The sequence below is a fragment of the Eptatretus burgeri genome, chromosome 4 (genome assembly GCF_056783735.1).
Source record: "Eptatretus burgeri isolate ZD-2024b chromosome 4, Ebu_testis_v1, whole genome shotgun sequence".
NCBI lineage: Eukaryota > Metazoa > Chordata > Myxini > Myxiniformes > Myxinidae > Eptatretus > Eptatretus burgeri.
Window position 1 is genome coordinate 100,517,115 of NC_140964.1, and position 23,240 is coordinate 100,540,354.

General features: G+C 45.8%; 1 protein-coding gene across 5 annotated transcripts in view; it reads left to right on the forward strand.

Annotated features, from left to right (window-relative positions):
• LOC147028756 (polyhomeotic-like protein 2) overlaps window positions 1-23,240 on the forward strand; it is a 288,124-nt gene that overhangs the window by 83,058 nt on the left and 181,826 nt on the right. For 3 of the 5 annotated variants that reach the window (XM_085879452.1, XM_085879454.1, XM_085879455.1), the window contains exons 5-6: window positions 14,203-14,259; window positions 14,841-14,921. In XM_085879452.1, coding sequence (XP_085735578.1) covers window positions 14,203-14,259; window positions 14,841-14,921 — 138 coding nt within the window. The remainder of the gene's footprint in view (window positions 1-14,202; window positions 14,260-14,840; window positions 14,922-23,240) is intronic. The other 2 variants (XM_085879453.1, XM_085879456.1) reach the window with 1 other exon arrangement.

Consider the following 23,240-nt stretch of genomic DNA (forward strand, 5'->3'; position numbering starts at 1 on the left):
CACCAAGGAAAAAATTGAAACTTGGCACACGGCAAGTACTCTTGGGGAAAAAGTTTTTTTTTTAATGACACATAGGTGCCTTCATTATGACGTCATAATTGCATATGCAGAACGCTACATCTGATCAGTATGAAAGTTTTTGAGGGTCATCCCGGGATAAAATGGTCTACAGAAAATTTTTTGATGACGTTATCAGTCAAGTTATTCGGTAGCCATATTGTTAAAATAAAATGAAAAAACATTCAAAAATCTTCTTCTCTGAAGTGGCTGAACAGATCGAGGTGAAACTTTACAAGTATTATTGCCTATCAATGAGGAACAAAAGGTTCACACCAATGACATCGTAGGCCACATGGTTTGGCAGCCATATTGGATTTACCCTAAAACCCATAAAAATCTTCTCCAGGACGCCTGCATAGATCGAGGGGAAATGTCGCACAAATGTTCCCCAATTATTGGGTGGACACGTTTAAGGAATAATTGATAGGCCGCATTGTTTGGCAGCCATATTGGATGAAAGAAAAATATTAAATAATGTTTTCTCTGGAACTGCTTCATTAATTGACATGAAACTTCACAGTTATGATTTAGTCGTGATGGGGAAAACGCGTTTTAAATTTCAACTTGATCGGATACATGGTCTGGCAGCCAGAATTATTTGATTTTTTTTTTTTAAGGCTCACTTGGCTGTGCCTGGATGGATTCGACGGTAAAGAATTAGCAGCTGAAATGCTAATCCTATTCAGGTTCCTGATGACTTCATCTTTGCTTTTTGCTTGTTCGGGTAACTTCTTATGACTCCAATGCAGGGCTGTACTACCTATTTGGTCTTCGATTTGATTTGAATTGAATTTGTTTTAATCCCATTCTAAATTAAATTGAATAATAATGAAGGGTCAGGTGTCCATTCAAAGTGGGGTTGCATCAAAGCGGGACGTCTTGGTACCTGGTCATCTCTGCCAGCAGTTATATAGTGGCAGTTCTAATTAAGTCTCATTAATTACGTAACACACCAGTACACAAACACCATGCAACGCACCACATAAAAAGTCCTGGAGATGGTCTGCAATCTCTGATTGCTCTTTTTCTTGTTTGCAATTGCCTTGCCACATGCTTCAATTTACCTGGATTGTGATGTTGAATCGAGTACTTGGAGATGTGAAGGAGAGAAAGCATTCTGTTGAGGAAGGACTTCCAGGAACTGTTGACATCATCAGCTGATGAGATGATGGACCTGCCTGTGAGGAACATAGCAGATTTCAGACAAGACCAATCTGCACTTCTGAACTGCCATACATGTGAGTCCCTTGGTTGCTGTATGAATACCACAAATAAATGAACACTCCCAAGGACATGATGAAAAGAGCTGAAGAGGAGGAGGGGCAGGATGGGCTTATGGGGAAGTTTGGCGAGACTAAATCCAACAAAGAACTAGAAGGGCACTCATAGAGTGCACTCTCGCCTCTCCCGCCATTCTTAACAAAAATACCATTGTGAACTGAACGCGCTACTATAATATGGCCCACTGCGATGACGACTCGTGCCAATATCATCCATGCATCCTATTATCTCACATAGTTTCTTGATATGGGTTATGAACATCATAAATTAAATTCTTCACTCACATTGGGTCATCAGATACAGTGCCTTCAGAAAGTATTCACACCTTGACTTTACACATTTTTTGTGTTACAGCCTGAATTTAAAATGGATTAAATTTAAATTTTTTTGTCACCGATCCACACAAAATTCCCCCCTGAGTCAATACTTTGAAGAAACGTTTTTGGCAGTGATTGCAGCTTCAAGTCTTCGTGGGTATGTCTGTATCAGATTTGCACATCTGGATTTGGGGATTTTCTACCATTCTTCGTTGCAGATTTGCTCAAGCTCTGTCAAGTTGGATGGGGAGTATCGGTGAACAACAATTTTCAAGTTTTTCCACAGATTCTCAATGGGATTCGAGTCTGGGCTTTGGCCGGGCCACTCAAGGACTTTCAAGTTCTTGTCCTGAAACCAATCCAGTGTTACTTTGGTTGTATGCTTGGGGTCATTGGCCTGTTGGAACATAAATCTTCACCACAATCTGAGGTCTTTTGCACTCTGAAGCAGGTTCTACTCAAGGATTTTCCTGTATTTGGCTCCACTCATTGTTCCCTCATTCCTTACAAGCCTCCCAGTCCCTGCCGCTGAAAAGCATCCCCATAGCATGATGCTGCCACCACCTAGTTTCACGGTAGGGATGGCGTTCGATGGGTTATGAGTTATGCTCGGTTTCCGCCAAATGTAGTGCTTTGCATTCAGGCCAAAGAGTTCAATTTTCATCTCTTCAGACCACAGAATCTTTTGCCTCATGCTGTCAGTCTTCCAATTGCGTTTTTGCAAACTCCAGGTGTGCTGTCATGCACCTTTTTCTCAGGAGTGGCTTCCATCTGACCACTCTCTTGTAAAGCCTAGATTTGTGAAGTGCTGCAGAGACTGGTCTGGCAGGTTCTCCCATCTCAGCCAAAGAAATCTGTAGTTCTGTCAGAGTGGTCATTGGGTTCTTGGTCACCTCCATGACCAAGGTCCTTCTTGCCCAGTTGCTCAGCTTGGTCGGCTGGCTAGCTCGAGGAAGAGTCTGAGTAGCTCCATATTCTTTCCATTTCCTATTGATGGAGCTCATTGAGCTCTCGGGAACTTTCAACACTTTAGAAACTGTTTTATACCCTTCCCCAGATCTATGCCTCCTCGCAATTCAATCTCGGAGTTCTATGGGTAGTTCCTTGGACTTTATGGCAGAGTTTCTGCTCTGATATGCACTGTCAACTGTGGGACCTTGTATCGAAAGGTGTATTTCTTTCCAAAGCATGTCCAATCAATTGAATTGGCTCCAGGTGGATGCTAATCAAGTTGTAGAGACATCTCAAGGATGATCGAAGCAAATTGGATGCACCTGAGCTCAATTTGGAGTGTCAGAGCAAAAGAGTTGAATACTTATTGATTCAAGACATTTCAGCTTTTCAATTTGAATTAATTTGTAAAAGTTTCTAAAAACGTGTTTGCACTTTGGTATTGTGGGCTATTTTGTGTAGCTTGGTGACAAAAACTTAAAATCAATCCATTTAAAATTCGGGCTGCAACACAAAAAAATAAAGTGAAAAAGTCAAGGGGGTGTGAATACTTTCTGAGGACACTGTATATTAACTTCCAGATTTTTTGGATAAGAATTTCAATTCAAACAATTATGGCTGCAATACTTCTTCACCGATGACTTCATCATGATCACTACTCTCCATGTGGCGTTGATGACATATGCCATGTTTCAATTTTTTTCGCTGAGTGCTTTCGGAGAAAATGATGTCTAAATTTTTCCTTTAATGCAATGAGGCTGCCATACCATGTGACCTATGACCTCGGAGATAGCAATGAAGTATTATCCATGGCAGTCCTTCATATGTTTAAAGTTTAGCATCAATCAGCCTGGCGGTTCCAGAGAGAAGCATTTCTAAAGTGAAAATATACAGATGCAGATAAACAGACAGACAGGGGCATTGCAATAGTCTCACGTTCCCTTCAGGGTGAGACTAATGACTGCCATTTGGCGAAATTAATCGGAAAAGTGACACAGTAAGGTCACCTGTTTCACACAAGGCCTTGGCTGCAATACTATTTGCTGTTGTTTGAGGACAAAGAGAGAAATAAAAGAGGGGTAGGGGAGGGAGTGGTGGGGAGGGGGCGGGGGGGGGTGAAATGAAGAGGTGGAGGGGTGGAGGAAGGGAAGGCAGACATGCAGTGGAGCATTAATTACAATTCATACTGTCTCGTCAAAACGACTCTACATAGAATAACAGTGAAGATGGAAACAAAATCGTCTGAAATCCATTTTCTACAGGTCAGACACCAAACAACGCCCGTCCGGAGCCGAAACGCCGCCCGGCCGCGTCCAGAGCCGAAACGCCGCCCGGCCGCGTCCGGAGCCGGAACGCCGCCCCGCCGCGTCCGGAGCCGGAACCCCGCTCGACCGCGTCCGGAGCCGGAATGCCGCCCGTCCGGAGCCGGATCGCCGTCCGGGGCACAGACCTCTTGCCCGGCCGCGTCCGGGGTGCGGACCACTCGCCCATGAAGGCGGGGGGCGCGGCCACTCGCCCATGACTGCGGATGGCGTGGACCACTCGCCCATGACTGCGGGGGGGGGGGCGCGGACCACTCGCCCATGACTGCGGGGGGCGCGGACCACACGCCCATGACTGCGGGGGGCGCGGACCACTTGTCCATGACTGCGGGGGGCGCGGACCACTCGTCCACGACTGCGGAGGGCGCGGACCACTCGGCCACGACTGCGGGGGGCGCGGACCACTCACCCACGACTGTGGGGGCGCGGACCACTCGCCCACGACTGCGGGGGGCGCGGACCACTCGGCCACGACTGCGGGAGGCGCGAACCACTCGCCCACGATGCTGGGGGGCACGGACCACTCGTCCACGATGGCGGGGGGCGCGAAAACACTCGCCCACGACGGCATGGGGCATGGACAACTCTCCCACGACTGCGGGGGGCGCGGACCACTTGCCCACGACTGCGGGGGGCGCGGACCACTCTCCCACGACGGCGGTAGATGCGGACCTCTCGCCCACGACGGCGGGTGGCGTGGACCACTCGCCCTTGATGGCCGGGGGCGCGAACCACTCGGCCACGATAGCGGGGGGCGCGAACCACTCGGCCACGATAGCGGGGGGCGCGGACCACTTGCCCAAGACGGCGGGGGGGGGCAGACCACTCGCCCACGATGGCGGGGGGCGCTCACCACTCGCCCACGACGTCGGGGGCGCGGACCACTCGCCCACGATGGCGGGGGGCGTGGACCACTCGCCCAGGACGGCAGGGGGCGCGGACCACTCGGCCACGACTGCGGGGGAGTGCGGACCACTCGCCCATGACGGCGGGGGGCGCGGACCACTCGCCCACGACTGCGGGGGGCGCGGACCACTCGCCCACGACTGCGGGGGCGCGGACCACTCGCCAACGACTGCGGGGGGCACCGACCACTCACCCATGACGGCGGTGGGCGTGGACCACTCGCCCATGACGATGGGGGGCGCGTACCACTCGGCCACGACTGCGGGGGGCACGCACCACTCTCCCTTGACTGCGGGGGGCGCGGACCACTCATCCATGACTGTGGGGGATGTGGACCACTCGCTCATGACTGCGAGGGGCGCGGACCACTCGCCCATGACGACGGGGGGCGCGGACCACTCGCCCATGGCTGCGGGGGCCACGGACCACTCGCCCATGACTGCAGGAGGCGCGGACCACTCGCCCATGACGGGGGCCACGGACCACTCTCCCATGACGACGGGGGGCAAGGACCACTCTCCCATGATGACGCGGGGCACGGACCACTCTCCCATGACGACGGGGGGCACGGACCACTCTCCCATGACGGCGGTGGGCGTGGACCACTCGCCCATGACAGCCGGGGGCGCGGACCACTCGCCCACGACGGTGGGGGGCGCGTACCACTCGGCCACGACTGCGGGGGGCACGCACCACTCTCCCTTGACTGCGGGGGGCGCGGACCACTCGCCCATGATGATGGGGGGCGCGGACCACTCGCCCATGGCTGCGGGGGCACGGACCACTCACCCATGACAACGGGGGGCACGGACCACTCACCCATGACGACGGGGGGGGGGGCATGGACCACTCGCCCATGACGACGGTGGGGGCGGCACGGACCACCGGGGGGTGGGGGGCAAGCACCACCCACCCATGATGACGGGGGGGGGGACTGACCACTCGCCCATGATAACAGGGGCATGACGGAAATCGGATATTATCAAATGTATTTTGTTTTGAAACTTACAAACAGAAACCTTTTATCCTTTTTAAAGCACTGCACCAAGTCATGAAAAAACAATTGCTTTAGAAATAAAACGGTCATGAGGAGAAAGGAAAAGGTTATCGCTCATATGCTGCTGAGGTTGAAAGTTAAAATCTCCAAGACACGGGATGAAACTTTGCCACCACGGCACCTGTAACCAAGTATTCAGGCATACACACGCACCTGTGGAGAGTCTGAAAATTACTGATCCAAATATGCGTACCCATATTTGTGCTTCTTCCTTGTAGTATCTGCACACTCTGCATCCCAATCAGGAAACGAACTGTACTGCCATTCACCGTAGGGTTCTCAGCAGGTGGCTCAAACACTCAAGCAAGTACTCCAATTAAATGGTTGGCAAGCAATAGCTACGTCTGAACGTCCTTCTATGTTCGAATTAGACAAATGAACACTTTGTTTTTTTAGGAGTCGGAACTGCTACAAAGTTCAATTATGGAGCAAATCTTTTGTAGTTCGGCTTAGTTTAATTGCTTTTCGAGGTTATGGCATGTGCGGAAATTAAATATAGCCACAAATGCTGGCGTATCCGGGTGTTTCTTAGCATTGCCATGTACCCAGCAATTCATAGCTATGATGAACAGGTATTCGATAATATGAGTGAGGAAAGTGAAAAATATATATGCTTTATCATGAAGAAATCATTGCGGCCTGTTCCAAATCATGATATGGTTGAGCAGACCAAAAAACATGGTGGCTTCAGACCCCAGCAAGGTAACCCTTTATACGCCTTAAAACCCCAGAGAGCGAGGTGGCCGAGGATGCACCTGATAAAGGATATAATTAAATAAGGCCGTTAATTATCTTGGAAAGGGGTGTTTTAATTAACCCAAACACCCAGTTTTCACTCGAACACTCCCTTGGAGTTTCCTCAGTATGCAAGCAAAGTTTCAGGCTGCTCGGTTTCATGATTTTGGAGTTATGGAGGAGACACACTAACACACATGCACTGACACACTGACACATGCACTGACACACTGACACATGCACTGACACACTGACACATGCACTGACACACTGACACACACGCACTGACACACTGACACACACACACACACACACGCACTGACACACACGCACTGACACACTGACACACACGCACTGACACACTGACACACACGCACTGCAACACACTGACACACACACACACACACACGCACTGACACACACACACACGCACTGACACACACACGCACTGACACACACACAAACAAGCACACGCACTCACACACACGCGCACTCACTCACCTACTCACACACATGCACTGACGCACACACATGCACTGACTCACACACATGCACTGACACACACACGCACTGACACACACACAAACACACGCACTTACACACACAAACACACGCACTCACACACACAAACACACGCACTCACACACGCATGCACTCACTCACTCACTCACACACATGCACTGACTCACACACAAGCACTGACACACACACACACACACACACACACACACACACACACACACACACACACACACACACACACACACACACATTTATTTGAATAGATACTGCACTGCGCAATAAAAATTGTCTATTTAAAAATATTAATGAATGAATTTGTAATGGGTAAGGCCTTTAGTTATTTTATAACTTGGTTTACGCAGTTCTTCAGCTAAAATGTAGGGTCGGTCGAAATATAAATATAAATATAATTTCAATTTTTAGAAATTACATATTTTTATAATTTTTTTTTGGATGTTCCATGGAAAAGACAAGGGTAGGTGGGGGGGGGAAGAAATATAAATCCCAGACCAGGAGGATCTAAGAAAACATTGAAGATGGAAGACCATTCAAATGCAGGATGCCCATGTTCACTGTATCATCTGATGCGAAAAACAATAAAGAAGGATTGAAACTTGTTTTTACAATATAGTCTGGCATGTTTTTCTTATAGAAACCTGTTGGATCATAAAACAAATGGAAACAATGCTGAGAAATTTTCTGTCCAAGTCATAGATGTGTGCATGCATACCAGTGCAGTGTTGGATATGATTAAAAAATGGTGTCTACTAGGAGTCAACATGCTCAAAACGGTCAATCAGAGCCATAACCAGCTCTTACTTTTCAGTGGGCATCTGATCGTACCGTCTCCCCATCCCCATGAGCACATCAAAGGCTGATTTCTGGTCCGTTGAAGGCGGAATATCAGCATATCGCAGGGAAACTTTGATGTACTTGGCACCGAAATCTTTCAATACGAACACCGGTGTCCAACTTTCGACGGAAACAAAATCGGCACGATCGAGAGTTGCCTGCGAATCATACCTGCTGCTGCACTGAATTGATGCAATAGTTCGGCCAGAATATTCGTCGTCAAGATGTTGCGTGATTAAATCACCAATACAGTCACTCAAATTTATACCGCTGACATACTTCTTAACAATCACTTTCGCCCCAGAAACCACAGTCAATCTGAACCACGCTGGCCACTGCTCAGACGCCATGATCGAAGACGACTGCGCAGTGGCACTGCGCAGAGCTGCGCAGTTTGGTTAAAGGTGACTCAGCATTTTGGCGCACGCGCACGAAATTATATTTTGAAAATAAATGCCGATGTTTACATTTTGGGTTTTGAAACTTTTGCACCTTCGGCGGAAAATGTATAAATAGAAAAGGCTAAAAATGTGTTTTATATTTATATTTCATTTTGGCAAATATACCGTCGGCGGATCCCTAAACCAAGTTATAAAATAACTAAGGCCAAAGAGGGAAATTTGAGGAATACATTGAGAGCATCAGCTTGGAGATCAGGCGGAAGTATCCAGACCAGCATCAAGTGCAAACTCATATTAAACACAGAATATATGAGGAAGTAAGGGATTTCATGTACAATGATGAACACAAAGGACATCTACATCGTTTTTAAAGAACAGTTTGGATTAAAGGAGGAGGGTACATAGCAGAGAGGTAAGGGCATAAAATAGGAAGGAAATCAGTCGTGCACTTCAGGGTACCTGCAAATCCATGACACAAGTAGTAAGGAATTAAAAACGCATGGGATGCATGAGGGCGACAGTTAACAACTCCTTTATTGATGGGTCGTCCAGTCTGTGAAGCATCGCATCACAGTGATGGTTTATATTTAGGTCAGTAGTCAATCCCAGTTGAGGTAGCACAAGGGCAAGCACACCACCTACCTCTGAGTTATGCTGTCAATCCTACTTACCATTGGTAAATTGCAACTGTGAGAAAATAATCTGGTTGGTCAGTCACCATAATGAGTTTTCCGCATGATAATAATCAGAATAATAATAATAACTAGAAGAGCAATCGGTAGAGCGTATACCTCCGCCACGCAATGCCTGATCCATTGGAACATATCAGGCCCAATAATTTTTGTTATGTATCATGTTATGTATCACTTAAGCCCTATCTTTCAGTGGTGAAGAATCACTGAAAAAATCAAATAATTCTTGCACCCAAATCTGGATTTGGATCTTCACCAAAAGCAAATCAATTTGTCCTTATCACACAACCAAAGTGTCCACTAAGTTTTGTCCGAATCGGTCCACAACTTTTGAAATATCCTGTACTCTAACAAAAAGCACCTCATAGGAACTGAGCAAGAGCACCTCATTGGGACTAGAAATGGAATGAATCAAGTCAGGTCAGGTCAGGTCAGGTGAGGTGTGGGAACATGCGCCGGAACAGCACGTCACTGCATCCACTTCCACCAGTACTCCAGGGGCCTCCATCTGGCCAACTTCCAGGCAGATGCCTCGCCCATCCCCATCTCCTGAAGGCGCTGATCAACCTGCTGCAACCACAAGGCATGCAGTTGTCCCATTGGCCTCCACCCGCGATGCTACCTCACTGAGGTAATCTGGTGAGCAGGATCAGCATCAGGAAAACGAGCCACATGTCCATACAGCCGCAGCTGACTCTCATGGTCGATGCAGGTAACAAATCTCATTTGAGTCTCTCTCAGCAATCGCTCGTTAGACACAATGTCCGACCAGCGACAGCCAAGGATTCTCCGAAGAGACCTGGTTCCAAAGGAATTAACTCTCCGTCTCAGATCCCTGGTCAGAGTCCAAGTCTCACATCTGTAGAGCAAGACTGGAAGCACCAAGGACCTGAAGACTTGGACTATTGTACTGCACAGGTACCGACAGAGCCACTCCCCAAGATCCAGTGAATTCCTGATTCCACAGGCCGGACCTAGACATCTATTGACCTCTGGCTCACAGCCAGCAGAGACATGAATATCACTGCCAAGGAAAGTGAATCTCTCCGCGACCTCAACATCCTCACCACAAACAGGTACAGACAAGATAGCAGCATCCAATATGTCATTGAAAGCCTGGATCTTCATTTTGACACAGGAAACCCATAATCCCAGTGGCTCTGACTCTTCCTTCATTCAGCACCTCGAGGGCCCCCAAAAGGATATCCAGAGACTTCGCAAAGATGACTGCATCATCTGTGAAATCAAGGTCAGAGATCTTGACATTCCCAAACAATGCACCCCAGCTTGATCTCTCCGACATCCTCCCCAGAATCCAGTCCATACAAGTGGAAAAGTGTGGTTCCAGAAAACACCCCTGACGAACTCCAGTCACTACTGGAAATAAGTCAGAGATGGCATCACCACATCTCACAGCACTCTCAGTACCAGAGTATAGTTCAGACATCAGATTGATCAGTTTTGGTGGCACCCCACGAAGAAAACGAATCCTCCAGAGGGCATCCCCGATTCACTGAATCAAACGCTTTACAGAGATCAACATAGGCTGCAAGCAGCCCCTGCCGAAACTCTCATCTGCCTTCGGTGAGGACCTGAAGAGCAAGGATACGGTCAATCGTTGACCTCCTTGGTGTAAAGCCTGGCTGCTCTGGGCGCTGGTGTCTAAGCAGATGGTGGCGAACCCGACCAAGAATGATAATTCTGAGCTAATTATCCAAGCGAAGACCTTGCCCTCACTGAGAGCAGCGTCACTCCTCAGTCGTCGTTGCAGTCTTGGCGATCACCCTTCCCTTTCCAGAGAGGGACAACAAGGCCCCTGTTCCAGTCAGTTTGGATGATGCCCATGTTCCAAGCAGAGCACAGAGCTGCATGCAATACCATGAGTACAGCATTCCACCAGCCTTGAGAAGTTCAGCATGGATGCCACAGATCCCAGGAGCTTTACCCCATTTCAACAGGTTTATTGCAGCGTGTGTTTCCACAAACGAAGGTGGATTACAGTTGATTCGAGGGTCAGCACAGGGATAGTAACACCCCTGACATCCAACTCCACAGCTGGCAGATCAGCATGGTACAGCCGCTCAAAGTAACCGGCCCAGCTGCCCTTCACTTCAGTCTCCTCTATCAAGAGCCCTCCACCCTCCACTCTAACTGCAGTACACTGAGGGATGGGCTTGGAGGAATGCAATGCATGAATTCCCCTGTAAGCAGGATGAGAATCACTTGACCACAGGTGATGCTCTACCTCCTCACAGATTCCTCACTCATTGGCCTCCTTGTCCACCTTCAGTGCACGTACAGTTTTACACCTCAACTCCCTGAACAGCTCAGCTCTGCCATCAAGTCTGCCCTTGTGACTGGTCAATAATACCCTGTGTTGAGAGACAAAATTCTTCTTCGCCCTCTGGTGATTTCCAACACATCCACCGGCAACATCAAGGATGGTGGTCTTGAAGGCACTCCACAACTCTTCAGGACCTCCTAAAACACCCAGACCCCCCCAAATCTCCATTCAGCTTGTTCGCAAACTCGTCAGCTTCTCTCTCATCCTTGAGCTTGCCAATATCCAGCCTAGGCTGGATTGAATATCCATTGCCATTGCCAATATTGCCAATATCCATTCTCCTGGATTGAAGCTGCAACTTCAGAGTTGCAACAACACGCCTGTGGTTGATATTGAACTGAGCACTCGGGTCGACCTTGCAGTTCTGGATCATTCTCTAGCGACCACAAATGAGCACATGGTCGATCTCCTTTCCACATCACCAGACCAGTGTTGGAATACCAAGTCCAGCAATGAGCCTGTGGGCACTGAAACCATGACCCAGCCACCTAAGTCCATGACTTATTGCAAAGTCAAGGAACTTAGTCCTATTCTGGTGCACAGTTCCAGACCCATGGGGACCATCATATGTCTCATAACCATCCCTATTAGTTGCAGTCGATGCATTGAAATCCGCCACGACCAGAAGAGTATCTCGCCTGGGGCACTGATCAACCACAGACTCGAGCTTGGCATAGAATGCGTCCTTCACGGTGTGATCACTCGCCTCGTTTTGAGCATATACAGAGACCAGGGAAATGACACCCAAGGAGTGACGAATCCTTCGTCTCAAAATACCCTCATTGACCGGTGTTACCTCAATTATCATTGGAGTCAGCTTATTGGACACAGCTACAGCAACTCTTTGAGCATGGTAACCATCAGAGCGACCAGACCAATAGTCGGTGGTACTGCCCGCCATGATCTCGCCACTATCCGGTCTCTGAACTTCAGAGAGTGCTGTAATACCGATGTTCAAATTCTTGGGCTGAGATGATGACAGAGATAGGTGATCATCATCTCTTAGGGATAGGACATTCCAGGCACCCACCCAAAGGGACTGCCTCAGGTTAACCCAAGGAGACCACCATATGGTGGATGACACCTCAGCACCACCCTGACAAATACTACTGCAATCCACCCCAGGAAGGTTACCCCATTTTTTTATTTATATTATTTTTGTTTACATTGTTGAGGCTCTTAGAGAGCTTAAAGTGTCTTTTTTTGTGTTTTTTTTTAGTGTTTTCCTCCCATCACAGAGTGGGGTCCTGAAGGCTTTGCCCCAATCCTCTTATGTGGTGAGCTGCCCTGCGAAGGGCAGCTGCACAGGAGGTACTCCCACGTAGTGGGTTTTCAGTTTTCTTTACGCTTTTAGTGTGTTTTGCAGAGTGAAGGGTTTTACGGTGGCCGGAGTGCAAATCCTGCCACCAACCTCCTAAAAAAAAAAAGAAAAAAAAGATGTAACCCAACTGCAGGAGGACGTCCGCAGACACAGATGGGCACTTGAAATGGACAGCCGTTGGTTCACAAGGAGCTCCTCCGCCCTTTGACGAGTTTTGTTTTTAATCCTGTTCGGTGTCCATATCCATACACCCTCCTTACCAGAAAAGCTGGTGTGGGAGATGGTTTAGTTGCTGACATCCCAACCATGAAACAGGTTAGTACAGGTTTACATGGCACCTGTAGCAAGCCACAGATATAATCTGGCCTGACCTGACAAGAATAACCAGAATAATGGTAAATAATTATAACGAGAAGGGCACTCAGAAGAGCGCATACCTCCGCCAAACAATGCCTGATCCATTCAAACATATCCGGGCCATTCAAACAAAAATATTTTTTTGAAATAGCATGTTATGTATCAGTTAAGCCCGATCTTTTAAAATTCTAGTTTCCAAAATCGAGTCAGTTCATCCTCGTCACACACCCAACCGACCCACAAAATTACATCTGAATCAATCCTCAACTTTTGAGATATCTTGCACACAAATAAACAAACAGCAACTCATAGGGACTGGAAATGAAATTAATGCAGCACCACATGTACCTAAAAGGTTGTTTGCAATTGGCCAATAACCAAGCACATGTTGCTTATCAACAAATTGTAGCATAGCTTCAAGAAGCTGTTTTGGTGTACCTGGGAGACCTTCAAATTGCATTGATATTCTCTGAGTTGGCACTTTTTTTTTCCTAATTAGATGCATTTTTCCTATTAAAATGTTTCCAAGTAACGCATACAAGCAGTTCGTTTTTTTTGCGCGACATTCGCGAAAAGGTTGCCATTATCCCCCAAAGTCCCAAACTTGGATCCTCAAAATGTTATCTGCCAGCTGAGTGGTTGATTAGTGAACACCCACAGCCAATTGAGAGTATGTTATCAACTTTACCATTTTTTTTTTTAAGCTTTTCGATAAATGCAGAAATTTTTCCTTTAGACCTCTTCGGAAACTATATTTCGTCATACACATCCCTTGCTTACTGTTAACATTCTTCTATCTCTCTGCACTCTTTTTGGCTTTGTCTTTGAGCTTCTTGTGCTTTGCACGCCCTCTGCTGTTCACCAATCTTTGTAACGGCACTAACATCCATATGCTTTGCATTTACTGATTTGATTTTGAATCGAGACGTCCCACAATGTTGTCTCGGATATATTTTATCTCGTTTTCTTCTCTAACAGCACTGTACTGGCCTTGTCTATACCATGTGCTTACTGCCTCCATTTGTTTTTTTGTTTGTTTGTTTTGTTTTCCTCTCTGTTTGATCCCACTTGTCTTTTTCCACAGTCAGCACAATCTTCTGGCAATTTTCCCTTGGATTACTCTACCTCCTACCTTACTCTGGTATGGGTTTGCTGCAGGTTTAGTGGTCCAATAGTTTTGTCCATTAATCCTTAACATTCTTGCTTGCTTTGGCATGAACCATGCGTGTTGTATCAATCGGTGCATGCATTTGTCGCACTGCTTGGGTGTTGTCTTTATTTATTTATGCTTTGGGGAAATGGCAGATGACGTGTATCACAAGCAACATTTGACGATTCTGTTGGTTAAATAGTTTCAGTAATCGATTGCGGTTTTGGTGCCCCAATTATGTCCTTCATCAAGGGAAAAATTAATTTTTATAATGGCACTTCTAAGACCTTTCCTTGTGATGCATCGTCGTACAAGTACCTGTGCCACACAAGGTGCTTTTTGTACCCTGATTTTTATTTTGCTTATTTTACATTTTTGCATACAATAGGTAACATCAATTACATGGCAAATTATTTTGCATTTTTCATTGTGGACTTTATTCCCAATGTTTTTATTTTATTTTTCTCTTCCTTTAATGCATCTCATATTTTGGGGGGCTTGCAAACTCAACTAGCCAGGCTCAACCTGATTGTAAAGTTTGCAGCGTTTCACATTGTCTTCATGTTTTGTAGGCCAGCCTTGCTGCAGGTAGACAAGGTGCCTCACCAAGCAGTCCTGCCACTGGCCAGTCGTCTGCAGCACAGTCATCTTCGGTATGTGTCCTTGCTTTTGGGATTAAACAGCTATGAAAAATGAGGACCCAGTTTTTGCCATGCTTTCACAGTCAGCCTTTTGTTTGTTAAGGCCTGTTTCTGTTGGTTTACCTACTTGAGGAGAGGAGAGATAAAGTGTGGCTCGTGGTTTCTGGAATGTAAGCGGTAAGGCACCCAGTTGCACATTATCTCTGCACATGAGATTATGAACAGCCATAGTCCAGGCAGGTTTTCTTGCTTCTTTGGTGCCGACCCATATATTCAACAGAAGGAATAAAAGTGGCCCATCTTCAGATATTTCAGCATTAAAAAAAAAATTATTGGACCTTTTTGCAACGATCATTTGCTTTGGTATTTTTCTTTTGTCTATCTGACTGGCGTTTCCTGTCGATTGGTGTTTTCTTGTCTGCAACACCAGTTGTATCATATATGTGTGTGTGTGTGTGTGTGTGTGTGTGTGTGTGTGTGTGTGTGTGTGTGTGTGTGTGTGTGTGTGTGTGTGTGTGTGTGTGTGTGTGTGTGTGTGTGTGTGTGTGTGTGTGTGTGTGTGTGTGTACTACGGGTCAAAAGTTTTAGAACACCCCTATTTTTCCAGTTTTTACTGAAATTTAAGCAGTTTAATGTTTCAATGTACTCTGCAATTAAAGCATAGAACAAATAAACAATTGCAGATAAAAAAATAAATCATGGAATTGTTTTGTTGAACAAAATTTAATCTAAATTTTTGACTCGTCAAATTAGCCACCTTTTGCAGATATACCAGCCGAACATACTCGTGGCATTCTTTCGACAATGGAAATCAAATATTGTTCGGAAAGTTCTTCCCAACACTGTTGCAGAAGTTCATCCCAAACCAGCTCGATGGGGTTTAAGTCTGGAGACTGTGCTGGCCATTCCATGATTTGAAGCCTACCGTCTTGTTCTTTTCTTTTAAGGTAGTTCTGACATTGCCTGGAGGTATGTTTTGGTCGTATCTTGCTGAAGGATGAACCCCTGACCAACTCGGCGTAGACCAGAGGGTATTGCATGGTGCTGCAAAATGCTGTGGTAGCCCTTTTGGTTCAGGGTGCCAGTCACTCTGTGCAAGTTGCTGACTCTGAATCCAGCAAAAGAGCCCCAGATCATCACGCTTCCTCCTCCATGTTTGACAGTTGGTGTCACACATTGAGGAACCATCCTTTCGCCGACTCGACGGTGTACAAAAACCCTGCGTGATGAACCGAAGATTTCAAATTTTGATTAATTGGTCCAGAAGACCTTCTTCCAGTTTTCAGTAGTCCACTGGCAGTGCTTCATGGCCCAGGCAAGCCTCTTTTTCTTATTTTGCCATCTTAGCAATGGCTTTCTTACTGCTATTCAACCTGTCAAACCTGCAGCTCGAAGTCTTCGCTTCACAGTTGAAACTGAGACTTCCTTACATCGACCAGTGTTAAACTGTGCTTGAAGCTGCTGTCCTGTAAGCCACCTTTCACACAACCTGTTGACTCTCAGAAACTTGTCTTCTGATTGTGTTGTGGCTTTGGGTCTGCCAGACCTCTTCCTGTCAGTTTCCTCCAGTTTCCAAGTGCCTTTTGATGGTGTCAGAAACTGTACTCACTGACATCTTGGTTTGCTTTGCAATTTCTCTAAAGGAAAGACCTTCACTTTTAAGGGTTATAATGGTCTGTCTGTCTTCCTTTGTTAATTGTCCTTTTCTCACCATTAGGCCAAAAAAAAAAAATGTTGCATTGGCGTAACCCGCCCGACCCTAAAAATTCCGCTGACCCTACGTTTTTTTTTTGTTTTTTTGCTATCGATTTCAAGTATCTTGTTGATTGCGATCGCGATCGCAAAAACCCGGAAGTGTTTCGGACAGAACCCGCCGACAAAAAGGGTGGTACTCGAGCCGGGTGAGATTTTGGGAGGGATTTATTAGGATTTATTAAATTTTTGGATTTATTATCCAAAAATTTTGGGATTTATGAGGAAAAAAAAAAAAAAAAAAAGATCCCGACCGACCTACCCTATTTTTCAGTGACCCGTTACGCCAATGCAACATTTTTTTTTTTTGGCCTTATGAGAGTAATATACTACTTCCTGCAGTGCAATATTGTCCAAATAATGCTTCAGAGGGTGTAGCAACAGTCTGTTCCAACACTGCTTTTATACAGCCAGAGGGTTTGTAACTAATCAACAAAAGTTGGGACACCTGTAGGAATTGTTTGCATCAACTTACAAGGCTTAATTTACTTACATTGCTGCAGAACAGCTACAGTTACTAACCCATTACTTGTTCCCTGAAAAGAGCCTTTTTAAACAACTCTGAAATTTACATTACTTTTCAGTTTTTGGTAACATAAGCTTTTTTATTTATTTATTTATTTATTTACCTGTCAGTTTACCGCTTCGCTTTGTACCATTTCAGGTCAATCATTGGACTTGAACTGCTTAAATTTCAGTAAATACTGAAAAATGGGGGTGTTGTGAAACTTTTGACTGATATATATATATATATATATATATATATATATATATATATATATATATATATATATATATACATATATATATATATATATATATATATACACATACATCTTCTTCTTCTTCTTTCGGCTGCTCCCGTTAGGGGTCACCACAGCGGATCATCAGTATAGTATGATCCGCATAGTGATTTGGCACATGTTTTACACCGGATGCCCTTCCTGACGCAACCCTGGTCGCCTCGTACGACACAGGGATATGGTACACCTATTTTCATATCGTAGTTTCGATTTTTCGTAATTTAGTTTTAATGACCAATTTTTCAATTATCGCAAACATTTTATGCCTATCGTAATGTCATTGCAAGGAAAAACGCAAAAAAAAGTTTCAAACTGCCTGCAAAAAAAACAACAATCACACAGGATGCGCTTAAACATACTTTCACTTTACTGCGCATGTACTGTATGCTGTACTGTACGTATTCTCTTCACGCTCGCCTGCATACCTTCCAGTATGAATCCCAAGCAACCCGCAAGTCTTTTGCCGAGCACACCTCGTTTCAAGCGACAACGAAAGGCTGTCACATTGAAGGTGAAATTGGATACAATTAAAAGACATGAACGAGGTGAAGGGACAACGGAAATCGGCCGCGCGCAGCAATCGCTGCATCGACTGTACATTCGATCGTTCAAAGTTCGGCAAAGATAAAGAAAATATCACAGTTGCGACCAGTTCGAGTGCAACGACACTAACGAGAATGAGAGATGGTGCCATGCACAACATGGAGCGTTTATTATGTGTGTGGATAGAAGATCAAACTAAACGTCGCATGCCTTTATCTCTTGCTGTGATACAAGAAAAAGCGCGTAGTTTGTTAGGGCATTGACCCACGATTACATGATCAATTACTTCTCCAATCAAGTTGAGAAGTATCTCCAAGGAGAACAACATTGACAACAAATCTTTGCTGCTTGTAGACAATGCTCCTGCCCATCCTCAGCAAATGGAAGACTGGTGTGAAAACGTGCAGGTAGTATTTTTACCACCAAATACGACCTCACTTTTACAGCCTATGGATCAGGGAGTTATTGCTGCTTTTAAAGCCTATTATGTTAAGCATACCATGCTGCAGCTTATCAAAAAAACTGATAAGGACAAGCTATCAATCAAGGAGTTTTGGCGAACATACAACATAAAAATGGCTTTGGAAAACATTGAGGATTCATGGGCGGAGGCGAGTGTCTCCACAATGAACGCTGTGTGAAAGAAAGTGTGGCCCGAGTGTGTCCACAATTTCACGGGGTTTGCTGATGTTCCGTTGATTACAAGTCAAATTGTAGACCTGGCGCAGGAGGTTGGTTTGAAGAGGTTGACGAAGAGGACGTGGATGACTTACTGGAGTCTCATGCAGAACCCTTAAGCAATGAAGATCTTATGGAGTTGGAACAGCAGTGGGCTCTTGAGGAAGAAGAAGATGCTGTGACACCTTCATCCGAGCATCTCACCATGAAAACCTCAGCCAAATCCTCAGCTCGTTTGAAAGTGCCACAGAATTTGTTATCGAGCAAGATCCAAATCTTGAAAGGAGCACTGATTTTAGCTGTGTTGTTTATGATGCCCTTTGTTGCTACAAGGAACGTTATGCAGCAAAGAAAAAGAAAGCCATCCAGCCCACTCTCCATGCATTTTTCAAGCCAAAAGATGCAGCACCAACTCCATCCACCATCCAGGATGCTCCTTCAACCAGCTGCCAAGAGACCGTTCCTGCTGGTGAAGAAAGTGACAGCACAGTGTCAAGTGAAGAGGGAGACGATTCTGCCACTCCGCAAGTGTGACTTGTCCACCGCAATCAACTCCGTTCCTCCAGCCTCGGGGTAAGTCTCCACGACTCGAGGAGTGTGTTTTGTTTATTTGTGTTTATGTCCAAAAAATTCCGAGCCAAAAACACATCCCCCCTTTAACACATTGGTTTCTATGGGAAAATATGTTTTGTTTAACACAATTTCGCTTATCATAAGGTTTTCCAGGAACGCAACCCTTGCGAAAAGCGAGGACTTACTGTATATATGTGTGTGTGTATATACAGGGTGTCCCAAAAAAATTTACTCACTCTTTATGATAATAAATGCGTTGTTTATTGACTTAGAAACAAGATTAATGGTTAAATGTATAAATGGATAATGCATGTTTACAAATGTTCAAACTGATGACCATCAAGTTCCAAACACAGCCGATACCGCGAACCAATGGATTCAACAGCATTACGAATCATTTCATTTGGAACTGCAAGACATTGTCTTTCAATTTCCTCTTTCAGCTCATCGACTGTTGCTGGTTTTGAGCCATAAACCTTATCTTTGAGATATTCCCATAAAAAGAAGTCCATTGGAGTGAGGTCTGGGGAACGCGCAGGGAATTCAACACTACCTCTTCGCCCAATCAATCTGTTCAGAAAAGTTGCTTCGAGATAGGCCCTTACATCACGGTGGTAGTGGCGAGGTGCTCCATCTTGCTGAAAGTAAATCTCTTCGTCACCAAATATCTCTTCGTCACCAAATATCTCTTCGACACGTGGACCGACGGATTCCTGCAGCAAGTTTAAGTAAACATCCCCAGTGACAGTTTGGTCAAAAAAGAATGGCCCTAGGATGCCCAATGCTGATATCCCACACCACACAGTAACCCCTGGTACGTTTAAATGGTGTTCCATAGTAACATGCGGGTTTTCAGGAGTCCAAGAGTTGCAATTGTGTCGGTTAATTGAGCCATTTAACTTGAAGCGGGCCTCATCGCTCCAAACAATTTTGGATGGAAATGCTGCATCTTCTTCGCATTTGCCCAGGTACCACTCACAAAATTCAGCTCTCCGGTCAGGATCGTCTTCATTTAGAGTGTGGATTAATTTTTGAATGACTTTTCCAATTAATTCGCTTCAAAATGCGATGGGCGCTTTATTTTGGGATTCCTGTCTCACGAGCCATTTGTCGTACAAACATCCGTGGAGATTGGTGGAGGGTTTCCAGCAATTGATTTTCCTTTGCGGGGGGTGGTTGATGACAGTGGTCTTCCTGAACGCTCCTAATGGACGTCATGCATACACAGTTCCATCTGTTTCAAACTTATCTCGGATGCGAGCAATGGTGCGTCGCGTTGGTGGATCTTTGTGAAAATGTCTTCTAAATTGTCTTTGCACTTCCATGATGTTTTCGTGCTTCCAGGAGCACTTTATGATAAATTTTCTTTCTTCAAAACCTAGTCGTACTTTTGCCATTATTATGGTCAATTTGATCTGAAAATAAATGGAAAATTCAAGGAGTTATGAGGAGCCAAAATGTGAGTACATTTTTTTGGGACACCTTTTGTATATATATGTGTATATATACATACATGTGTGTATATATATATATATATAAATATATATATATATATATATATATATATATATATATATATATATATATATATATATATATATATATTGTTGTAGATTTCCGCCCGCCGGCGTGCGAACGACCGCGTCTAACCAATAGCGGTCGCTTTGCCCACCAAACGGACAATCCAGTCTCAGCTTTCCGGATCAACGCCGGAAACCAGCCACGGTTTGTTTGTAACCACACCACAACCTTGTCCGCACTCTACCCGCGCTACAGGGTCCGATCGCCAAATCTTTGATTTACCTAATTATTCGCGCGGGTAGGTTACCGAGAGATTGTACCTCAACGGGACCGCTTGGAAACGAGCCGCTTAAGCAGCTCGCTTCCTTTTGGGATAACTGAGCGGGGTATTATCGCGCAGTCCCGTTGGACCCGATCACTTTACCGGCTATTTAAAAACCAACTATATTCTGAGTGCAATATTGGCAGCTCAATTAAGGGAAGAGGACGCAATGAACAGGCTTACATTCACACAAGGACATTTATTATAATAAAGCACGTATGCAATTAAACAAGGCAAAACACGTATGCAATTATACAAGCAACAAAAGCACGACAAAAGAACTACGACCGTCTATACGAAATGCAATGCAAACATTTACAGCACACAAAGCACTTAACAATTTCCTCTTTATTGACGGGCCCACGGACACACGTACGCACGCGCGCGTGCGCGCGCGCACACACACACATACGCGCGCGCGCGCACACACACACACACACACACACACACACACACACACACACACACACACACACACACACACACACACACACACACACACACACACAAGAAATGGTGGCAGAGGCCTTTAATAACAAGCTCCAGCTCGGAGGACAGGTGAGCTGAAACCCAGAACCTATCTCAAACCTCTCCACCTCGTGTGGTCTTCAAGTTGCTCGGACCCGGGCTCCAGCGAGAGCGAGCTGGACCCAATCGCCGTGAGCCGCGATCCTTCCCGAGCTCCCGCGAATCCTCCCGCACTTCTCAACACGTGCTGGTGAGATGAGGCGCCGATCCTTCCCGTCGATGCGTCGCTTCCCCGATGATCCACCTCCAAGAAGAGGTCGATGAGTCGCACCAAGCCGGGAACCAAAATGGAGAACAAAGAGCTCCACGAACCAAGAAGAAGAAGAAGCCACCACTCGCAGCTCGAGCCGAGCAACCGGCTTAACTTTCTTCCAAACAAGGCAGCTTGAAGCAAAAAGCTTTCAAAAGCCTCCGACCCTAACCAGAGTCAAGCAGGACCCGAAGCTCTGCTGAAGTTACTCCTCTGCAGAAGCACAAAGCTTCCGAAGGCCTCAACCCCAACCCAAGCCAAACAGGACCCGAATGTCTGCTGAGCGACTTCTCTCTGCCGAACCAAAAAGCTTACTACTCAAGAACAAAGAAAGGATCTCGTCCTTATCCTTCTCCATCCCCCCTCCCCCGCGCCCGGCATGACTCATGCCCTCGTGCTCCATCCCCCGCTCAACCACGGGTGGGAGGGAGTTGTTGACATCATGAATCATGGGATGGCAGGATTCTTCTTCCTCTTCGCAGAAGAGGTGGAGGGATGTCTCCATTGTTTCGTTCCCTAACTATTAAATCGATCCGCAGCGCATCTAATCGATTTCTGAACATTTAAACAATGGAAGGTGAGCTTTCTGGGGAACAAGCACTTATCGACATAGCTGACTAAATGAACCTGAATGTTGTGTGCAATCGAATTCCAAATTCGTAACAATATATACATATGTGTATAGACAGTGGGGAGAACAAATATTTGATTCACTGCCGATTTTGCAGGTTTTCCCACTTACAAAGCACGTAGAGGTCTGTAATTTTTATCATAGGTACACTTCAACTGTGAAAGACGGAATTGAAAACAAAAATCCTGAAAATCACATTGAATGATTATTAAATAATTAATTTGCATTTTATTGCATGAAACAAGTATTTGATCACCCACCAACCAGTAAGAATACCGGCTCTCACAGACCTGTTAGTTTTGTCTTTAAGAAGCCCTCCCATTCTCCACTCATTACCTGTATTAACTGCACCTGTTTGAACTCATTATCTGCATAAAAGACAGCTGTCCACACTCAATCAATCAGACTCCAACCTCTCCACAATGGGCAAGACCAGAGAGTGTCTTAGGACATCAGGGACAAAATTGTAGACTTGCACAAGGCTGGGATGGGCTACAGGATAATAGGCAAGCAGCTTGGTGAGAAGGCAACAACTGTTGGCACAATTATTAGAAAATGATAGAAGTTCAAGAAAACAGTCAATCTCCCTCGGTCTGGGGCTCCATGTAAGATCTCACCTCGTGGAGCCTCAATGATCATGAAAAAGGTGAGGGATCAGCCCAGAACTACAAGGCAGGACCTGGTCAATGACCTGAAGAGAGCTGGGACCACAGTATCAAAGAAAACCATA